The sequence below is a fragment of the Gossypium hirsutum genome, chromosome D13, assembly GCF_007990345.1.
Source record: "Gossypium hirsutum isolate 1008001.06 chromosome D13, Gossypium_hirsutum_v2.1, whole genome shotgun sequence".
Lineage (NCBI taxonomy): Eukaryota > Viridiplantae > Streptophyta > Magnoliopsida > Malvales > Malvaceae > Gossypium > Gossypium hirsutum.
The window spans coordinates 37,602,099-37,619,819 of NC_053449.1; the positions used below are offsets into that span (position 1 = coordinate 37,602,099).

At 35.4% G+C, this 17,721-nt stretch overlaps 2 protein-coding genes across 2 annotated transcripts; one reads left to right on the top strand and one right to left on the bottom strand.

Moving 5' to 3' along the window:
- Window positions 1-334: 334 nt before the first annotated feature.
- Window positions 335-1,050, bottom strand: LOC107919313 (uncharacterized). The gene is made up of 2 exons (XM_016848794.1): window positions 838-1,050; window positions 335-619 (listed from the first exon to the last, which is right to left on the bottom strand). The coding sequence occupies exons 1-2, from the start codon at window positions 1,048-1,050 to the stop codon at window positions 335-337; spliced, it is 498 nt and encodes a 165-aa protein (XP_016704283.1).
- Window positions 1,051-8,271: 7,221 nt separating this feature from the next.
- Window positions 8,272-9,399, top strand: LOC107918928 (serine/threonine protein phosphatase 2A 55 kDa regulatory subunit B alpha isoform). Its single transcript, XM_041108616.1, has 5 exons — window positions 8,272-8,275; window positions 8,387-8,490; window positions 8,604-8,702; window positions 8,814-8,933; window positions 9,121-9,399. Exons 1-5 carry the CDS (start codon window positions 8,272-8,274, stop codon window positions 9,397-9,399), a joined length of 606 nt encoding a protein of 201 aa, XP_040964550.1.
- Window positions 9,400-17,721: the final 8,322 nt, after the last annotated feature.

The following is a 17,721-nucleotide window of genomic DNA, read 5'->3' on the forward strand; positions in this document are numbered from 1 at the left end:
AGGAGTTAAAATAAATACTCCTTGCATGGCAAGAGATTCGAACTTGAGTTCCCTTACCACCATGAACACGCCACTACCACTGGGCCACAAGCTTCCTTATGTCTCATTTCTCTTACAATTATTCTTAAGACCTTTCAGCCAGATTCAAGGTTCCTTTAAGAGAAAAACCAAAATTTTGCTAGAGCCTAGGTTTGATCCAAGACTTCTCAAATCACTTAGCTATTAAAGAAAACAAGCTACATGAGTCAGATATCAAAAATTTAAAGACCCCATATTTTTGGGGCATTACAATTCTACCCCCTTAAAAGAAATTTCGGCCTCGAAATTTACCTGATTAGAAAAGGTGAGGATACTGTCGTTGCATCCCCTCTTCGGGTTCCCACGTGGCTTCCTCTGAACTGTGATTACACCATAGCATCTTAACTAAGGCAATAGATTTTTTCCTCAGTACATTAACCTCACGATCCAAAATCTGTACTGGTTCTTCCTCAAAAGTCATATCTGGCCTTACTTCGATTTCCTCAACTAGAACAATGTGAGTAGGATCAGAGCGATAACATCTTAGCATGGAGTCATGGAATACATCGTGAATCCGATCCAAATCTAGAGGCAACTCAAGCTGATATGCAACCGATCCCACATGCTTCAGTATACGGTAAGGCCCAATGAACCTAGGGCTAGGCTTACCCTTCCGTCCAAACCTCAATATCTTTTTCCATGGGGAAACCTTGAGAAATACATAGTCCCCACCGAAAATTCAATCTCTCAGCGTTTCAGATCCGCGTAGGACTTCTATCTATCAGATGCTTCCTTCAAACGGTCTCAAATCTGTTTTACCTTCTCTTCAGTATCAGAAACTAACTCTGGCCCCAGAACTCGTCGCTCACCTAACTTAATCCAATAAGTAGGCATACAACACTTATGACCATATAATGCCTCATACGGTGCCATTTGAATGCAAGACTGGTAGCTGTTATTATACGCAAACTCTACTAGCAGCAAATAATCTTCCCAGTTGCCTCGGAAATCCAAAACACAACACCTTAACATATCCTCTAGTATTTGAATCACCCTCTCAGATTGACCATCTGTCTGACGATGAAACGCAGTACTAAAGTCCAGCCTTGTACCCAAAGCCTCGTGTAACTTTTTCCAAAATCGAGACGTAAACTGAGGATCTCTATCAGATATAATAGAAACTGGTACCCTATGCAGTCTTACAATCTCATCAACATACAACTTAGCTAGCTTCTGCTCGGAGTAATCAGTACGAATTGGTATAAAATGAGCAGATTTAGTCAGTCGAGCAACGGTGACCCATACTAAATCCTTTTTGGTAGGCATCAAGGGTAGCCCACTCAAAAAATCCATGGTTACTCTCTCCCACTTCCAAAGTGGAATTTTAACGGGCTGGAGTAACCTTGAAGGTAACTGATGTTCAACCTTCACTTGCTGACAAGTTAAACATTTACCCACAAAATCAGTTACTTCACGTTTCAGACCCAGCCACCAGTATAACTCACGTAGATCTCGATACATTTTATTCCCACCTGGATGCATAGTATAAGGACTACTATGCTCCTCTCGCAGTATAGACTGCCTCAAATCATTATCCCTCGGTAATAGACTCTTCCATGAAAACACAGTACTCCTTCATTATTCAACCCAAAACATGAAGTTTTCCCATTCTCAACTTGATGAAAACGAGGAACCAGTGACTCATCCAACAACTGTTGACTCTTAATCTGTTCAGTCCATATCGATCTAACTTGCAACTCAGTCAACAAGCTACCATCATCAAACAGGCTAAGACGAGCTAACATCGCTCTCAATTCAGATACAGCCCTACAACTCAACGCACCAGCTACCATATTAGCCTTACTAGGATGGTATTCAATCAAGCAATCATAGTCCTTAAGGAGCTCTATCCATCTCCGCTGCCTAAGATTCAACTCTTTCTGAGTAAGGAGGTACTTAAGACTCTTATGGTCAATATAGATAGTACACTTCTCACCGTAGAGATAGTGCCTCCAAATTTCTAATGCAAAAATCACCGTAGCTAACTTTAAGTCATGAGTGGGGTAATTCGCCTCGTGAGGCTTAAGTTGCCGAGACGCATAAGCCACCACCTTACCTTCCTGCATCTGCACACAACCCAAACCAACATGTGATACGTCACTATAGACAGTGAATTCCTTTCCTGACTCTGGCTGTATTAAGACAGGGGCCTCAATCAGAACTTTCTTCAATTTCTCAAAACTTTCTTGTTGCTTATCTGTCCAGTTAAACGGTACCCCTTCAGGCAACAACTTAGTCAATGGTGTAGCAATTAAAGAAAAACCCTCAACAAAACGTCTATAATACCCTGCCAGACCCAGAAAACTTCGAATCTCAAACATGGTCTTTGGTGGTTTCCAATCCAGTACAGTCTCAATTTTTTGAAGATCAACCCTAACCCCCTCGGCAAAAACCACGTGACCCAGAAATGTCACTTCTCGCAGCCCAAACTTACACTTGCTGAACTTAGCATACAATTGTTTCTCCCTTAGAATCTGTAGAACAATTTGGAGATGTTCGTCATGTTCATCCTCAGTTCTCGAATACACCAAAATATCATCTATGAAGACTACCATGAACCGATCTAAGTAAGGCTGGAATACTCGATTCATTAGGTCCATGAAGGCAGCAGGTGCATTTGTCATCCCAAACGGCATCATTAGGAACTCGTATGACCATAACGAGTCCTTAACGCAGTCTTATACACATCAGCCTCCTTAACTCTTAACTGATGGTACCTAGAACGAAGATTATCTTAGAGAAAGCCAAAGCTCCTTGCAACTAATCAAACAAATCATCTATCCCCAGCAAAGGATACTTATTCATGATAGTCAACTCATTAAGTTGCCGGTAATCGATGCACATGCGCATGGACCCATCTTTCTTCTTTACAAACAATACTGGTGCTTCCTATGGAGACACACTCGGTCGAATGAATCCTCGATCCAACAGTTCTTGGATTTGGGCCTTCAACTCCACCAGCTCCTTTGGTGCCATCCTATATGGGGTGATGGACACTAGAGCTATTCCAGGTAAGAGCTCAATACGAAATTCGACCTTGCGGTTAGGAGGCAACCCAGGGAGCTCATCAGGAAACACATTCAAAAAATCCTTAACAGTTCTAATATCTCCCACGAAAGGACCCTCAGAAACAATTGCATTAACATAGGTTAGAAATGCCACGCATCTCTTGCACACCAATTTTTCAGCCCTTAAAGCAGAAATCACATTAGACAAAAAATCCTTTCGCTCCCCAATCATAGCCACCTCCTCATCCTTAATAGTCTTTAATATCATACGCTTAGCAGCACAATCTAACCTACCTCGGTGTTTCACCAGCCAATCCATACCCAAAATAAGGTCAAATTCGCCAAACGGCAGTTCCATCAATTCTGTTGGAAAAACTACTCCTTGGACCTCAAGGGGCACATATCTTAATAACTTATTTACCCTTACCGACTGTCCCAGTGGACTCATCACATTTATCCCACTAACAATATTTTTGAACTGAATACCCAAAGCTCTCGGCACAGTGCATGCAACATACAAATGTGTAAACCAAATACCAATTAAAGCAATGTAGGGTACATTATGAATTAAGAAGGTACTGGTTATAACGTCAAGGGCATCACTATCCTCTCGGCGATGAGAAAAACACACCAGAGTTGGTTGTCTCGCTATAGTGTTACTAGTGCCCCTGCTTGGGGCGCCACGACCTCGCCCCAAACCGTTTCCACCTCTGACCTGCCCACGGCCTCTTGGTGGCTGCTGATTACCTCTCACTGGCTGAGCATGACCCAATCCTGCATCTTGTATCTGAACCGGTCTCTGAGGACAATCCCTAATCCGATGATCCATGGACCCACATCTAAAGCATGCCCCAGTCCTCTTCCAGCACTCACCCTGGTGAGATCTTCCACAATCAGCACAAGACTACAGCCTAGTTATAGCAACAGGGACTCCAGTCTGAACCGGCTTATCAAACCTGGCCTTCTTAACAACCCTCTCAAAAAAACCTGAGGCCCAAAATCCCTCTTATTCATGCCCTTATCTTTTTCACGATTTTGGCATTCTGAGCTCTTCACTTCTTTAGCAATCTTTGTCTTTTCTACAATAGCAGCAAAATCTCTCTCCCTCTGTGGACCTATCAACACCCTCAACTCATCTCGAAGACCATTCTCAAAACGTACACAACATTCATACTCAGTTGCTACTATCCCTCGGGCATACCGACTCAAACGCAAGAATTCTGCCTCATATTCAGCCACTGTTTTACTCCTCTGGGCCAGGCTCAAAAATTCCTTTCGGCAGGCATCCATATAACTTGCGCCCACATACTTTCCTTGAAATGCTGCCTTAAAGAAATCTCATGTCACACGATCAGCTTGTGTACCCTCTCTCAAAGTAAGCCACCACTAGTAGGCCTCATCTCGTAGTAAGGACACTGCCCCCTTTAATTTTTTCTCCACGGTACAGTCAAGATCGTCCATTATTCATTCGGTCACGTCTAACCAGTACTCCGTCACATTTGGGGCTACACCAGAAATACCTTTGAAAATATCCACTTCGTTAGACTAGAGTCGTTCTGAAATTAACCCTCGGCCCACTATTCCAGTACTAGCTCCAGTAACCCTCTCTAGAACACGGAGCATTGCTTGGGATAGAGCATCATCCCCAGCTGCTCGATCATATGATCTCGCCTCTATTACTGGTGAGGCTGGTGCCTCCCTAGCAGGCATATGGCCCAATGCCGACGATCTAGCCCGAGCTCTTCCTCGACCTCCACCGCGGCCCCGTGTACCTCTTCCATGAGTACCCCTTGTGCTCATTTTGATATGCGCTTATCTGATTAAAAATTTTTATGCATCAGCTTATAATTTCAATAATTATTAGCAAATGTATTATGAAAAATAGAAATAAGGGGTTTGCTTTCACAGATCGAGATCTCACTACAGTTTACAGTCTCCTACGGTTTCAAATATCCTCTGTCTAAAGTTTTGCAGTTATATCAGAAATCAAAATCAGAGAACTTACAGATTTGGCGCTGGACACTCGTTGTGCCACACTTCCCAGAAAAATACCTCAAAACACTTCACAAATTTGAAACCAACCTCTTGTAATACAAAATTTTAAAAACCCATTCCACAGCTGAGTTTTACAATCTGGCTCTGATATCACTAAATATAACACCCCAAACTCGGCTTAGACATTACGGCCGAATCTGACGTGTCACATAGAAGTGTTCTATGAAATTGAAGCCTAACAAAGAAAATCGTTCAGTAAAAATCCAATTTGTTCTTACTTTTTAGAATCATTTGGTACGTTATAAAAACCACCATGTGGTAAAACGGATTGTAATTGGAGGTTTAAATTAGCAGAAGCTACTTTATTTAAGGTTATTTTGAAGTTGAAAATACGTGTTTGTCTTAAAAAAATAGTATTTGTTGTGGAAACTTATTTTTACCCGTTAAGCAGTTCAAAATAAACAAATATAACTCAATTAAAAGAAAATTAAAGTACTAGAGGCCTTACTACATAAAAACAACCCAAAGTAAACTTTAAAAGAAACTAGTCTAGAATAAAAATATTAGAGAATGTGTGGCCACCTTCGAGTCCCTCGCAGCTCCAAATCAACTAAGGTTGGGTATTACCTGCGCAGTTAGAAGAAAAGGGTGAGTTACGAGAACTCAGTGTGTAATCCCCCATCATGCAGTAACAGTCTAGGCCCGAGCCCTTTTTAGTATCAGTGTAGCCTTAGCCCAATACATTATCAGTACAGTCGGGCCTTAGCCCAAATAGAAATAGTGTGGGCCTAAGCCCGTAACAGTATCAGTATGGTGCAAATATGCAAAACCCATCACAATCCAGCCCAACACACCACCGATACTAACCCTACGCACCATGTGGGGACAAAGTTGACCCATCCAGCCCACACACCAATATTGTAGCATAGCTACCAGTAATAAAAACGCAACCGAGCTGCTAGTACAGTATATGTGGCATAGCCACCAATAACAGTAATTGTGGCAGAACCACCAGAAACAGTACTTCCTCCATAACAAAAACCCAACTCATGCAGTATGTCATGTCATGAATTATACGTACATACAATATGTCATACTTAGTAACAGTTAAATAAATATCATACAGCCATATTAATCATTTCATCTACTTGGGGTGTATTGGTCAATCTACCCTTCTGGGGGTATTTCAGTATTTTTACCTTACGGGGGTATTTTAGTAATTTACCCATCGGGGGTATTTCAGTAATTTACCCATCGAGGGTATTTTGGCAATTTACCTATCGAGGGTATTTCAATAATTTACCCATCGAGGGTATTTCGGTCAACACCGTGTCCGTGGTCTTCGTTTACCACGCCAGCGTTCGTACGCTCTTATGGTCACAGTGTCGTCTTTTCTGATTAATCGGCTTTTACCAATAAACAGTCGAGAAAGGGTGTGATTACACACTTTTTTACAGAGTCACTCCAAGATCTACTAGTACCCCACCTAGCATCACCAAGACCTGATGTTAGTTCTTAATTTTTAGGGTAATACCCTCTCAGCAGCATTTAATCAGACATATCACTCTTACCTTGTTTAAATAAGGGTGACCTTAATCCCTCAACGCTCATGGTTCGAGAACAATCACAAGTTAATGCTGCTTCCTTAAGGTACAAACAAGAATCAATTAGAAAGGGGTTAGGCATATTCAGCCATCTCCAAAGGCAAGAGGTAAACTTATTACCTTACTAGACATTTAGAGCGTGTTTGGTTCAGTGTAATAGGTAATCCATTACGCCCCAATTACGCACCTATTACATTACCTACCTATTCCAGTGTTTGGTTCGCTGCATTGCCCTAATACGGACCTATTACGTTGCGGACAGATTCGACTTTTCTCTGCTTCAGCACCAATTTGCTATTACGTTCCAAAATCAAATATTGCCTAATCGGTCTCCCTTTTACCCTCCCAAGCAGAAATCGATTCTCCACCTCACCCCACCCTCTCCCTCTCCCTCCCAACATCAATAGAAGCTGCCAGCGAACCAAACCTCTAGCCAGTCCCAACTTTCATCTTGGCATGTGGTGAAACTGAATAGCTGCAGCAGTTCCCTTCTCGCCGAAGATCTCCTGTCCCCCGACGACAATGGTTGCCGCCAAGAAGACCGTAAAAACCCTTTTACTCGTTTTCTCTTCTTCTTTTTTTTTGAATATTTAACCTAAATTTTCTGAAAACATGCTAATTCATTTTTATGTTGTTGATGATGGTATTTTGATGCAGAAGAAGACCCATGAAAGCATTAACAACAGATTGGCTCTCGTTATGAAAAGTGGGAAATACACTTTGGGTTACAAAACTTTTCTCAAATCTCTCAGAAGCTCCAAAGGTATTCCATTGCTTCTTTAAAAGTGGGAAATACCGCTTGACTGGAAGTTCTCTCAGGTGTTCGAAGAACAGACGGCCGGAGAGGAAATTCAGGAAGGTGTGCTATTTGGATTTATTCGATTTGGTTTCTCTTAGCGTTGATTTTGTCTCAGTGCTAAAGAATTATCGAATTTTATTATTTTTTAATCCTTATAGCTAATAATCTTTTTTTCCCTTTCTATTTATTTTTCCATTGTTTAAATTGGTAATATATATTGTTGGATTAGTGTATAATGTTAATATCTAGGTCTAGCTTCATGCACTTTATAGCTTCTCAAAGTGTGATGTGAAGCAATGAAGAATTTTTTGTGTTCTGGAATTAACTAAATATCGGTTGAGTTCAGTAATTAAGTTGAGATTAGATCTTATTTACTGAAAGTCTGAAGAAGGAATTCAATGAACTGTAGATTGATCTAATTACTAGGTTCCTGGTCTTGGAGGGTGGTGCACCATGTAAAAAATGTACTAAGCAAGTCATTTGTGGTAAGAGACTGAGTTTGCCTGCGTGACTGATGCTCTTTGACTTTAGGGTGTTATTTATGGACTAACATGGAAGTAAAACTAGTTTCATGCATTAATTAGATGGTCTTACTTAGGAGTCTGGCCATACAAGTGACAGTTCGATGAGGTTTTGATCCAGTAAGAACCATAATTTTTTTGTGAACCATCTCGGGATAGGCTGTTATTAGTTTTGCTCTTCATGATGCCTTCCTTACATTGGCCTCAACTCTAAACGTGATTAAATAGAAAATTTTGAAGAGCTTTTCCATGATGCACTTTGCTTGATGAGTCTGCTTGTGTGAAGAAAACAGTTGCGGGCACGATATACTTGGTACTTATATGTCCTACATGTTCTGCTTCTCTTTTCACTTCATGTACATGCCATTGTTTCTTTTTCAGTTGATATCATATCTGCAATTGAATTCAATAGAAATGGCGATCACCTTGCTACCGATGATCGTGGGGGTCGGGTGGTTTTGTTTGAAAGGACTGACACTCAAGACGTACGTTCTCTGACCATTTTTCTTTTTAATATTTCTGAACCTGCTTGTTTCACTTACTGTGATTCTCCGGTGTTCTGTTCTCACACTTTGTCATACCGTTTTATAATATGTAGCATGTTGGACATCAAAGAGATCTAGAGAAGATGGATTATCCAATCAATAGGTATCCTGAGCTTCGCTATAAAACAGAGTTTCAGAGCCACGAACCTGAGGTATTTATGTTTGGTTTGTGGTAGACATAAACATAATGATTATTGGGAGTACATGCTAAAAAATTTCTGGACTTGAATATTGAAAACGTGTACTCCCTTGGTTTAATACAGTTTGACTATCTGAAGAGCTTGGAAATTGAGGAGAAAATTAACAAAATTAGGTGGTGCCAGTCATCTAATGGTGCTCTTTTTCTTTTGTCGACAAATGACAGAACAATCAAGTTATGGAAGGTAGGTAAAGGCATATTTTCTATTCCGGATTTTACAGTTATGAAGTTATACACAAATTATTATTGTGATAACTCCACTATTTTTTCCCAAGGAATATCAATATCCCAAAAGCAGCAACGTAGCAAATCTACAAATTTAACCTTGTCATCTTGTTGGGTATTTCTAATGTCATTTCAAACTTGTAAAGGTACAAGAGAAGAAAGTCAAAAAAGTATGTAACATGAACGTGGGCTCAACCAAAGCCATGAGAAATGGTCCTATTGTTTGTTCAAGTATATCAACAAGCTCCAAACAATACATTGCAAATGGAGGATGCACAAGCAATGACTTCTCATTCCCAACTGGGGGTTTCCCATCTTTGCATTTGCCTGTGGTAGTTATTGTGAATCCAGAATGCTTATTTGTTAAGATACTTTGGAATCAATTACTTTTTTTGTCATTTTTCCATGGTTTAGGCAGTGTTTGATATGCCAATACTTTTATTATATGGTTTACTGATCTAACATGTAATGCTTCTGTCACAATTGTAGTCTTAACATTTTAGCCGTCGGAAATTACTTTGAATTTTTGTTATAAGAATATTGGTTATTAAGAATATTGATTATTAAGAATTTTATTAAATTATATATTTTAATTAAAATATATTTAATAATAATTATGTTAAATTATATTTTATAGTATCATATATTATGATTTTAGTAAATTTATATAAGAATATTGATTATTAAGAATTTTATTAAATTATATATTTTAATAATAATTATGTTAAAATATGATTAAATTATTTATTATTGATATTAATAATCTTATTAAAATTTAATAACAATAACAATAATCATTTACCTAAACAAATTTCTACTAAGGGTATTCTAGTCATTTTAGTTTTTTCCCTTATGCTATTACACCTCCATTCCATTCAACCAAACACAAGAATATTATTACGCCTCTATTCCATTACATTCAACCAAACAATTGAATTGCTATTACGCCTCTATTCCATTACGCCTCTATTCCAATACAGCGAACCAAACGTGTTCTTAATGATGATAGCGCCTCTTCTCCCCACCGTTCACACTTCGCCACTCCTCGAGAAAGACCCTAGAAAACGCAATGAGTGCAGTACAAGAAGAATGGGACAATAATCAGTTAATGAGGCTATTTGGTTTTAGAAAAGAAAAGAAGACCGGAGCATTCGGTTTTAAAAGACGCAGAGAGTAGCCTTTGATCACTTACCGATTGTTAGAGTCGTTGCAGAATCAAAACAGAGAGAAAAGAGCTTTCAGTCACAAACTGAAGAAGAGAAAGAATTCCCTAGACTAGGGTGATAGGTTCGACCTTAGGGGAAAAGAAAGGGAAGAAGAATGAAGGCTTCGGTAGATGTAGGTACAAATATGTCAGAAGAAAAATAGTCAATTTCAAGTAAAAAAAAAGAAAGAACCGAAAATGCACGAATGGTCAGTTTCAAAGTCGGTGCAAAAGAAAAAGAACACTCAAGAAGAGAAAAAAAAACTCCAAAAGACATAGAGGAAAATTGGTCATCCAAACTCACCAAAATGCCGAAAAATGCCACCAAAAGTCCCACTAGCAGAAAATGCACAAGCAAAACCTCCCCCAAACGGCACCACACTCCCACACTCTCCCACTTCCTTAATTTTCTCCCCTTATCTCCCTATAATCCACTCCACAACTTACTCCTACAATCTCTCCATGACCCATTCAAACCTCACCTTGCAGAATTTCAGTCTAACTCTACTTCTCTTGCTGCTAGGAGTTAAAATAAATACTCCTTGCATGCCAAAAGATTCAAACATGAGTTCCCTTACCACCATGAACATGCCACTACCACTGGGCCACAAGCTTCCTTGTGTCTCCTTTCCCTTACAATTATTCTTAAGACCTTCCAGCCAGATTCAAGGTTCCCTTTAAAGAAAAACCAAAATTTTGCTAGAGCCTAAGTTTGATTTCAAGACTTCTCACACACTTCCAGACTCACTCAAATTACTTAGCCATTAAAGCAAACAAGCTACATGCGTCAGATATCAAAAATTTAAGGACCCTATATTTTTGGGGCGTTACATTCAATATAATTCCATAATATTTCATTCAAGCAATTGAAATTCTAATCATTCATTGATTCATTTCATAATGTTGCATTTCATATATATAATTCACAATTTCTCATTTCATAAATTAATCATTTGCATATATAAAAATATAATTAAGATATCAAAGTAATAATTAAGTATTTGAATTAAATAAATAGAGTTCGAGTTCAAATACTACGAATTTACAGAATTTATGATAGTTTCTAGTGATCGAGGTTGATTAATTGACAACTTTCTCCTTCCCTCAATTAATGACCACTATACTCGTTTCTTAATCTAAATACAATAATCTAATTCAATTAACTAACTCAAAACTTCTATAATTCAATTTAACAATAAATTATAAAATCATATTTCAACATTTAACCCTTAATAATTGGTCACTACATAACTCAGTCCTTAACATAAATTTAACTTCATCTCATCCTCATTTAATTTCCATAACTAATCGAATATACATATAATTCACTATCAGTCCCTAAATTCTTGAAATTTATAATTTAACACCATGACATTTTAATTTATAGCACTTAACTCATTTAAAGCTAATACTAACTAAATCACTACTTAAAGTAATAATTTCTCATACCATACAATTTAATAACTCAACCAACAATTTCCAGAAAAAATAAATAGTCTCAAAACTGTCCCTATATTTATCATATTTTATCCATCTAGTCCCTCAATCAGAAAATTTATATATATTAGTCATTAATGCAAAATTTTCTAAATTCACTCGACAAGGTAGTCTCACTTAACGTCCAACCCCAAAATCTATCAAAACAACTTCAACAACTCAAATTTCTCAAAGATAACATTTTCTACAACATTAACAAATCTAAAAATTCCAACATGGGCAATCTAGCTTATGATCTCAAGGTTCCAAAAACATAAAATTTATCCAAAAAGGACCAAAGTTTACTCACCAATTTGAGTTCCAAGGGTCAAAGATTAAGGCCGAAAATGCTTCTTCCCGCTCCCAAGTTTGGCATGCAAGAAATAATGAAGCTTAAATTTGTTTTTCTCTTCCCCCACTAAGCTATTTGTTTTTTTATTTTATTATCATTTTCATTTCATTTTCTTTTTCTTTTTATTTTATTCTAGTATAATTTTCTAACTTAATTGTTTCAATGTAATTAACATACATATAATATATATAATACCCTCATAATCATCCACTATCGGAACCCATATAAATATTGGTCTATTTATTTAATAAGTCCCTTAATCTAATCCCATTTTGAAATTTAATATTAATTACTATTTTTATCACCCACTTAATTTAGTCATTGTACTTAATTTTAAACAATAATTATTAAAATTATCTAACATTATTCAATTCACTTCTCATGTACATAAAAATATAAATATAATGATAAATATTTACGATCCTGGTTCGTAAAAATGGAGTCCCAAGGGTATGTTTCCTAACACCTCTGACTTTCGGGTCGTTAAAAATCTCTCCCCCTAAAAAAAATTTGTCCCCGAAATTTACCTCAAAAGAGGTGAGGATACTAAGATTTCATCGCTTCCTCTAGTTCCCAACTTTCACAAGTGAAATACATTTTTTTTTCTTAATTCCTTTATTTCGTAAGCTAGAATTTTGATCAGTTCTTCCTCAAACGATAAATCAAGTTTAATCTCAATTTCCTCCACCAAGATGATATGAGACGGATTTGATCAATATCTCCTGAGCATTGATACGTGAAAAACATTTTGCATTTTCTGTAACTCTGTTGGTAATGCCAATCAATACGCAACTAGTCCAATTCTTTCCGTGATTTCATATGGTCCTATAAAACGAGGACTCGATTTTCCTTGTCATCCAAATCGAAGAATTTTCTTTCAAGGCGAAACATTTAACAATACTCTATCACCTACTACAGAATCAATAACTTGCTGTTTCAAACCAGTGTATGATTTTTGTCTATCAAAGGCTATTTTCAATCTATCTCGAATCACCTTGACCATTATTTTCTGTTTCTTGTATCAATTCTACTCGAACCACTTTCTTTTCACTCAATTCCGACCAGGAGATAGGTGATAGACATTTACAACCATAAAAAAATTCGTATGGAGTCATTTGAGTGCTCGATTAGAAACTATTATTGTACACAAATTCATCCAAAGGTAAATAATGTTCCCAACCCGATTTAAAATCAATCACACAAGCTCAAAACATATCTTCCAAAACCTGAATAACATGTTCAAAATACCTATTCGTCTGCGGGTGACAGGTAGTACTAAAATTAAGCCTCGTACCAAGTGGTTCATGCAATTGTACCCAAAACTTCAAAGTGAATCGGGGATCCTGGTCAGATATGATTGATATATGTACGCCGTGTAGTTTGAAAATTTCTTGAATATCAACTTCAGCTAACTTTTGAAGTGATCAATCCGTTCTAATTACAAAAAAATGAGCCGATTTTGTAAGTTGATCAACCAACACCCATACAACATTTTTCTTGCTTGAAGACAATGGTAACCTAGTTACAAAATTCATCGTTATGCACTCCCATTTCCATTCAGGAATATCAATAGGCTGAAGTAGTGGGAACCTAATGTTCTGCTTTAACTCGTTGACAAGGTAGGCATTTAGCCACAAATTCCACTACTCTCTTTTCATTTTGGGCCACCAGTACAATACTCGCAAGTCACGATACATCTTCGTTCCACCAGGGTGCATAGCAAAATGACTATTGTGAGCTTCACGCAGTATCAATTCCTTAAATTCAAGAATATTGGGAACACATAATCGATTACAGAACCTCAGGCAATTTCGTTCATCCAAGCTAAAGTTTTCAACCGAGTTTTCTTGTACCATCATTCTCTTCCTCACCAAGTTGTCATCCATCATTTATGCTTCACTAATATGATAAAATAACACTGGTTTAATTATTAATTCAGCCAATAGGTTGCCATCATTGTTAATACTGATTCGAACAAACATCGCTTGCAATTCAACAACACTCTTTCTACTCAGAGCACCTGCTACAACGTTAGCTTTACCAAGGTGGTAGTTAATAATACAATCATAGTCTTTTAGGAGTTCGACCCAATGACATTGTCTTAAATTCAACTCCTTTTGAGTTAGGAGATATTTAAAAATTTTATGATCAGTGAAAATATGACACTTTTCACCATACAAGTCTCAAAATCTTTAAAGCAAAAACTAATGCAGCTAACTCTAAACCATGGCTACTAATTCATGTGCCTAAATCTAAACCCCCATTTTAAATCATTTTTAAATTCCAATTCAACACAAAATATTTATTTTTATCCAAAAATTATTTTAAAATTCTTTTTCTAAAAATATTTTTATTTTTCGGAATATTATTTATCGATTTTCAGATGAAATTAAGCTAACTAATTAAGAATATAATGTTGGAAAATATGGACATCATATATATAATAAGGGTAATTACATATTATTATTTCCTATCATGATAGGTTAACCCAAATTAAAAGTTATCTAATTTGGTTAAAATTTTATCGGGATTTAATTATTAAATAAAGTATGGGTCAAATATGTGTAGATACTCTAGTAATTGAGTTCTAATCAAATTCTAATTACTGATGGGCTAATTAGGAATTAGAACTAATATGACAAGGTTATAAATATTAGGGTTGTGGTCTCCAAATTACATACAATATATCTTTTCTAATATCCCATCATTAGGAAAGCGAGAAAATATTCTCTAAATTTCTTGTGTGCTAATTTGGAAGATCACAACCCCAAGATCGAGAAAATTTCAAGGAATCCATGGATTCAAGTACGCTTCCGCATCTAGTTCTGTTATTTATTTATTCTTGATGGTTTGACATGATAATTCCTGATTTACAGTTCTAATTTTATATTAGATATTATTTAAAATTCTAAGAAGTGGCATCCGAGCCTCGTCATGTTAAATCAATTGAGAACGACTTGATTCTTTATTATTTTTGAGTTGATTCAGTTTTCTTTTTCTTTTTCAAATTTTATGGATTTGATATTTGGATTCGGTGTTTTTTTTATCATACATGTTAAATCTTTTGGATTTATGTTAATTAGGGTTTTAATTTTCAATTTAATTATTTATATTAAAAAAGTGTGTGATTAGATCCCTGTTCACGATTATATATTAATCTATGCTTGCATTTATGTTTGGTAAATTTTGTTCATTGTACTTTTTTTTTGTATAACTTCGCTTATTTCATCAGAATTCTTTGGTGCTTTAATGCATTGTTTATTGATTTGTGCAATTAAGGTTCAGTTATTAATGTTTCAGCTCTATTACTTTGATTTTTTTTAATGCAATATGCGTTAATATATATATAAAGGCTTTGCTTGTGTTATATATTATTTGTAATAAAACAAACGGGAATCAGATTTGGTTTTGAAGTGCATTGAATGCAGGCTGTTTTTTTTCTTTAGTCGATTATTATATATTTTAAAGAAATTGCATACATATATATTTTGAGTATTCATACAACTTCAATTATTATTTGTTGATTCTTTAGATTCAATCTTCTTTCATTGTTAATCGATAATGAGGAATTAAGTGAACTTATTATTCTAGAATTTCGAAAACTAAGAATCTGTGCATTCTTGATTTCATGAAAGTTGGTTTGACTGTTATTCTTCAATTGCAATAATATGTGTTTATAACCATTATTCAATAAGATATCTTTTATAGTTTAATTGGTGAAATTAAGTTTTAATGGATATCATTGAAGTTGTTTTTTTTATATATATTCAATTTTATAGGTGCTTTGGTGCAAATTCATGTCAACTATATACATATTTAAATAATTTGGTTTTAAGTTTGGTTCTATAATCTTAGGTTTTGGCATCTTATGGTTCCAAATATTTGGTTAAATTATGATGATATGGTTTATGGTATGAATTGTGGGATATGTCAACTATTATGATTTTGTTTTTGAAATTTATTGGCTTGAAAATATTTTCCAAGTATTCATGTGAATATTTGTTTAATCATAAATACAACTTTGGATTTACATGGTAAATTCAAGGTAAATTTTTCTATTTGATTATGGATACATGTATATGCCTGAATTGATTTGGTGTTTTTGTCCATGCCAAAATTATGAATACATGTGCTTGTTAATTATTTGACTTTGAATCATTACATTATTTCTATTTGGTTTTGATATATGTGATTTTGGAACCCAAAAAAAAAAAACAGTCAAAGATTAAAGTTTTCAGTTATTTATTGTATTATTAAGACAGCCTTATTTTGAGTTATTTCGGAGTTTATAAAGCAATAAAAAAATAGTTTTGACATTAGACTATTGGATAAATTTTAAATCTGAATATTGGTATGTTTATATATTTTTTAAAATAACTTAATTGAAGCAATAAGTCACCAAAGTGATTTTTTTTGTATAAATTATTTTGTTTTAAAATATAAAAGGTTGTGTGCATATAACTTAAGTTATGTTAATATTGATCGGCCGAAAAGAAGGTTAATAATATTACATGTACAATTATGGTAATAAACATTTGACAGTTATTTGGTTTTACATGTGAGCAATAAATTGGCCCAAAAGAAGATTTTTATGGTTCGACATGTTCTTATTGTCAATGTTTGATTATTACACCAATATATCACTTACAAGTTAATATTTTGTCCAAAGATAAAATATTAATGGAGTATCTGATATCTTGAGATAAGGTCTACCTTTATTCAAATTATTTTGGTTCAAATTTGAAGTCTTATGTGAGGTTATTTATGGTTTATGATTTATTCAACTATTATTATAATTGCCAACATCATTGTATGTTGTTTTGGGATAAATATATATACATATATATACTATTATCTTTTAATTTGATTGAAAGATGAAATTAAAAAATATATATTTTGAAACAAATAAATTTAGATTTTGGCTTTAGGTTTTAATTAAGGATGTCAAATATTTTAAATAGATTAGTTGAAACAAAATGCCGCCAAAATGACCTCTTTTCTGTAGATTAGTTTATTTAAAATATCAAGATGATTATATGTTTTTGTGATTCATGCGTTTATTAATTGACCCAAAGGTAAGTTAATATTTGTCAGAATTTCAACGACATTTGTGGTGATAAATGTATGACAATTATAAGGTACTTTATGTGAGCAATATGTTAGTCCAAAGATTAATTCATTGTTTGACATAATTTATTGTCAATGTTTGATTGCTACAACAAGAGTACCGCTTACTGTTAATATTACTGTCCAAGGACTTGATATTAATGTTGTGTTTGGTATCTTGAGATGGGATTAGCCATTATCCTGAATTTATTGTTTATTTATGAATATTGATGTGAGCTTATTTTTATTTATTGTTTGTTCTATATTAGCTAATTCATTTTCTACCACCACAATATCTGCTAATATAAAGTCTATACCCATACTTAATGGGACTAATTTCAATGAATGGAAAAAGACATTTACTTATAGTGCTTGGTTGTATGAACATAGACATTGCACTAAGGGAAGAAAAACCGGCACCTCTCACTGCGGAAAACACCCTTTATGTTAAAAAGGATTTTGAGAGGTGGGGTTGTTCAAATTGCATGAGTCTAATGATTATGAAGCACAACATTTCAGAAACCTTTAGGGGCACAGAATCTGAAAAGATTACTAAGGCCAAGGTTTCCTTGACAAAATTGAGAAACGTTTTGCTAAAAACAATAAGGA

Excerpts from the sequence above, each read along its gene's own strand:
- LOC107919313 (XM_016848794.1), bottom strand. The coding sequence starts at position 1,050 with ATGTTAAGGTGTTGTGTTTTGGATTTCCGAGGCAACTGGGAAGATTAT. Across the intron at positions 620-837 it reads TTTCTGATACTGAAGAGAAG|CTTGAGTTGCCTCTAGATTT; the intron begins GTAAAACAGATT and ends GTTGCATATCAG.
- LOC107918928 (XM_041108616.1), top strand. Across the intron at positions 8,491-8,603 it reads AAAGGACTGACACTCAAGAC|CATGTTGGACATCAAAGAGA; the intron begins GTACGTTCTCTG and ends TATAATATGTAG. Across the intron at positions 8,703-8,813 it reads TTCAGAGCCACGAACCTGAG|TTTGACTATCTGAAGAGCTT; the intron begins GTATTTATGTTT and ends GGTTTAATACAG.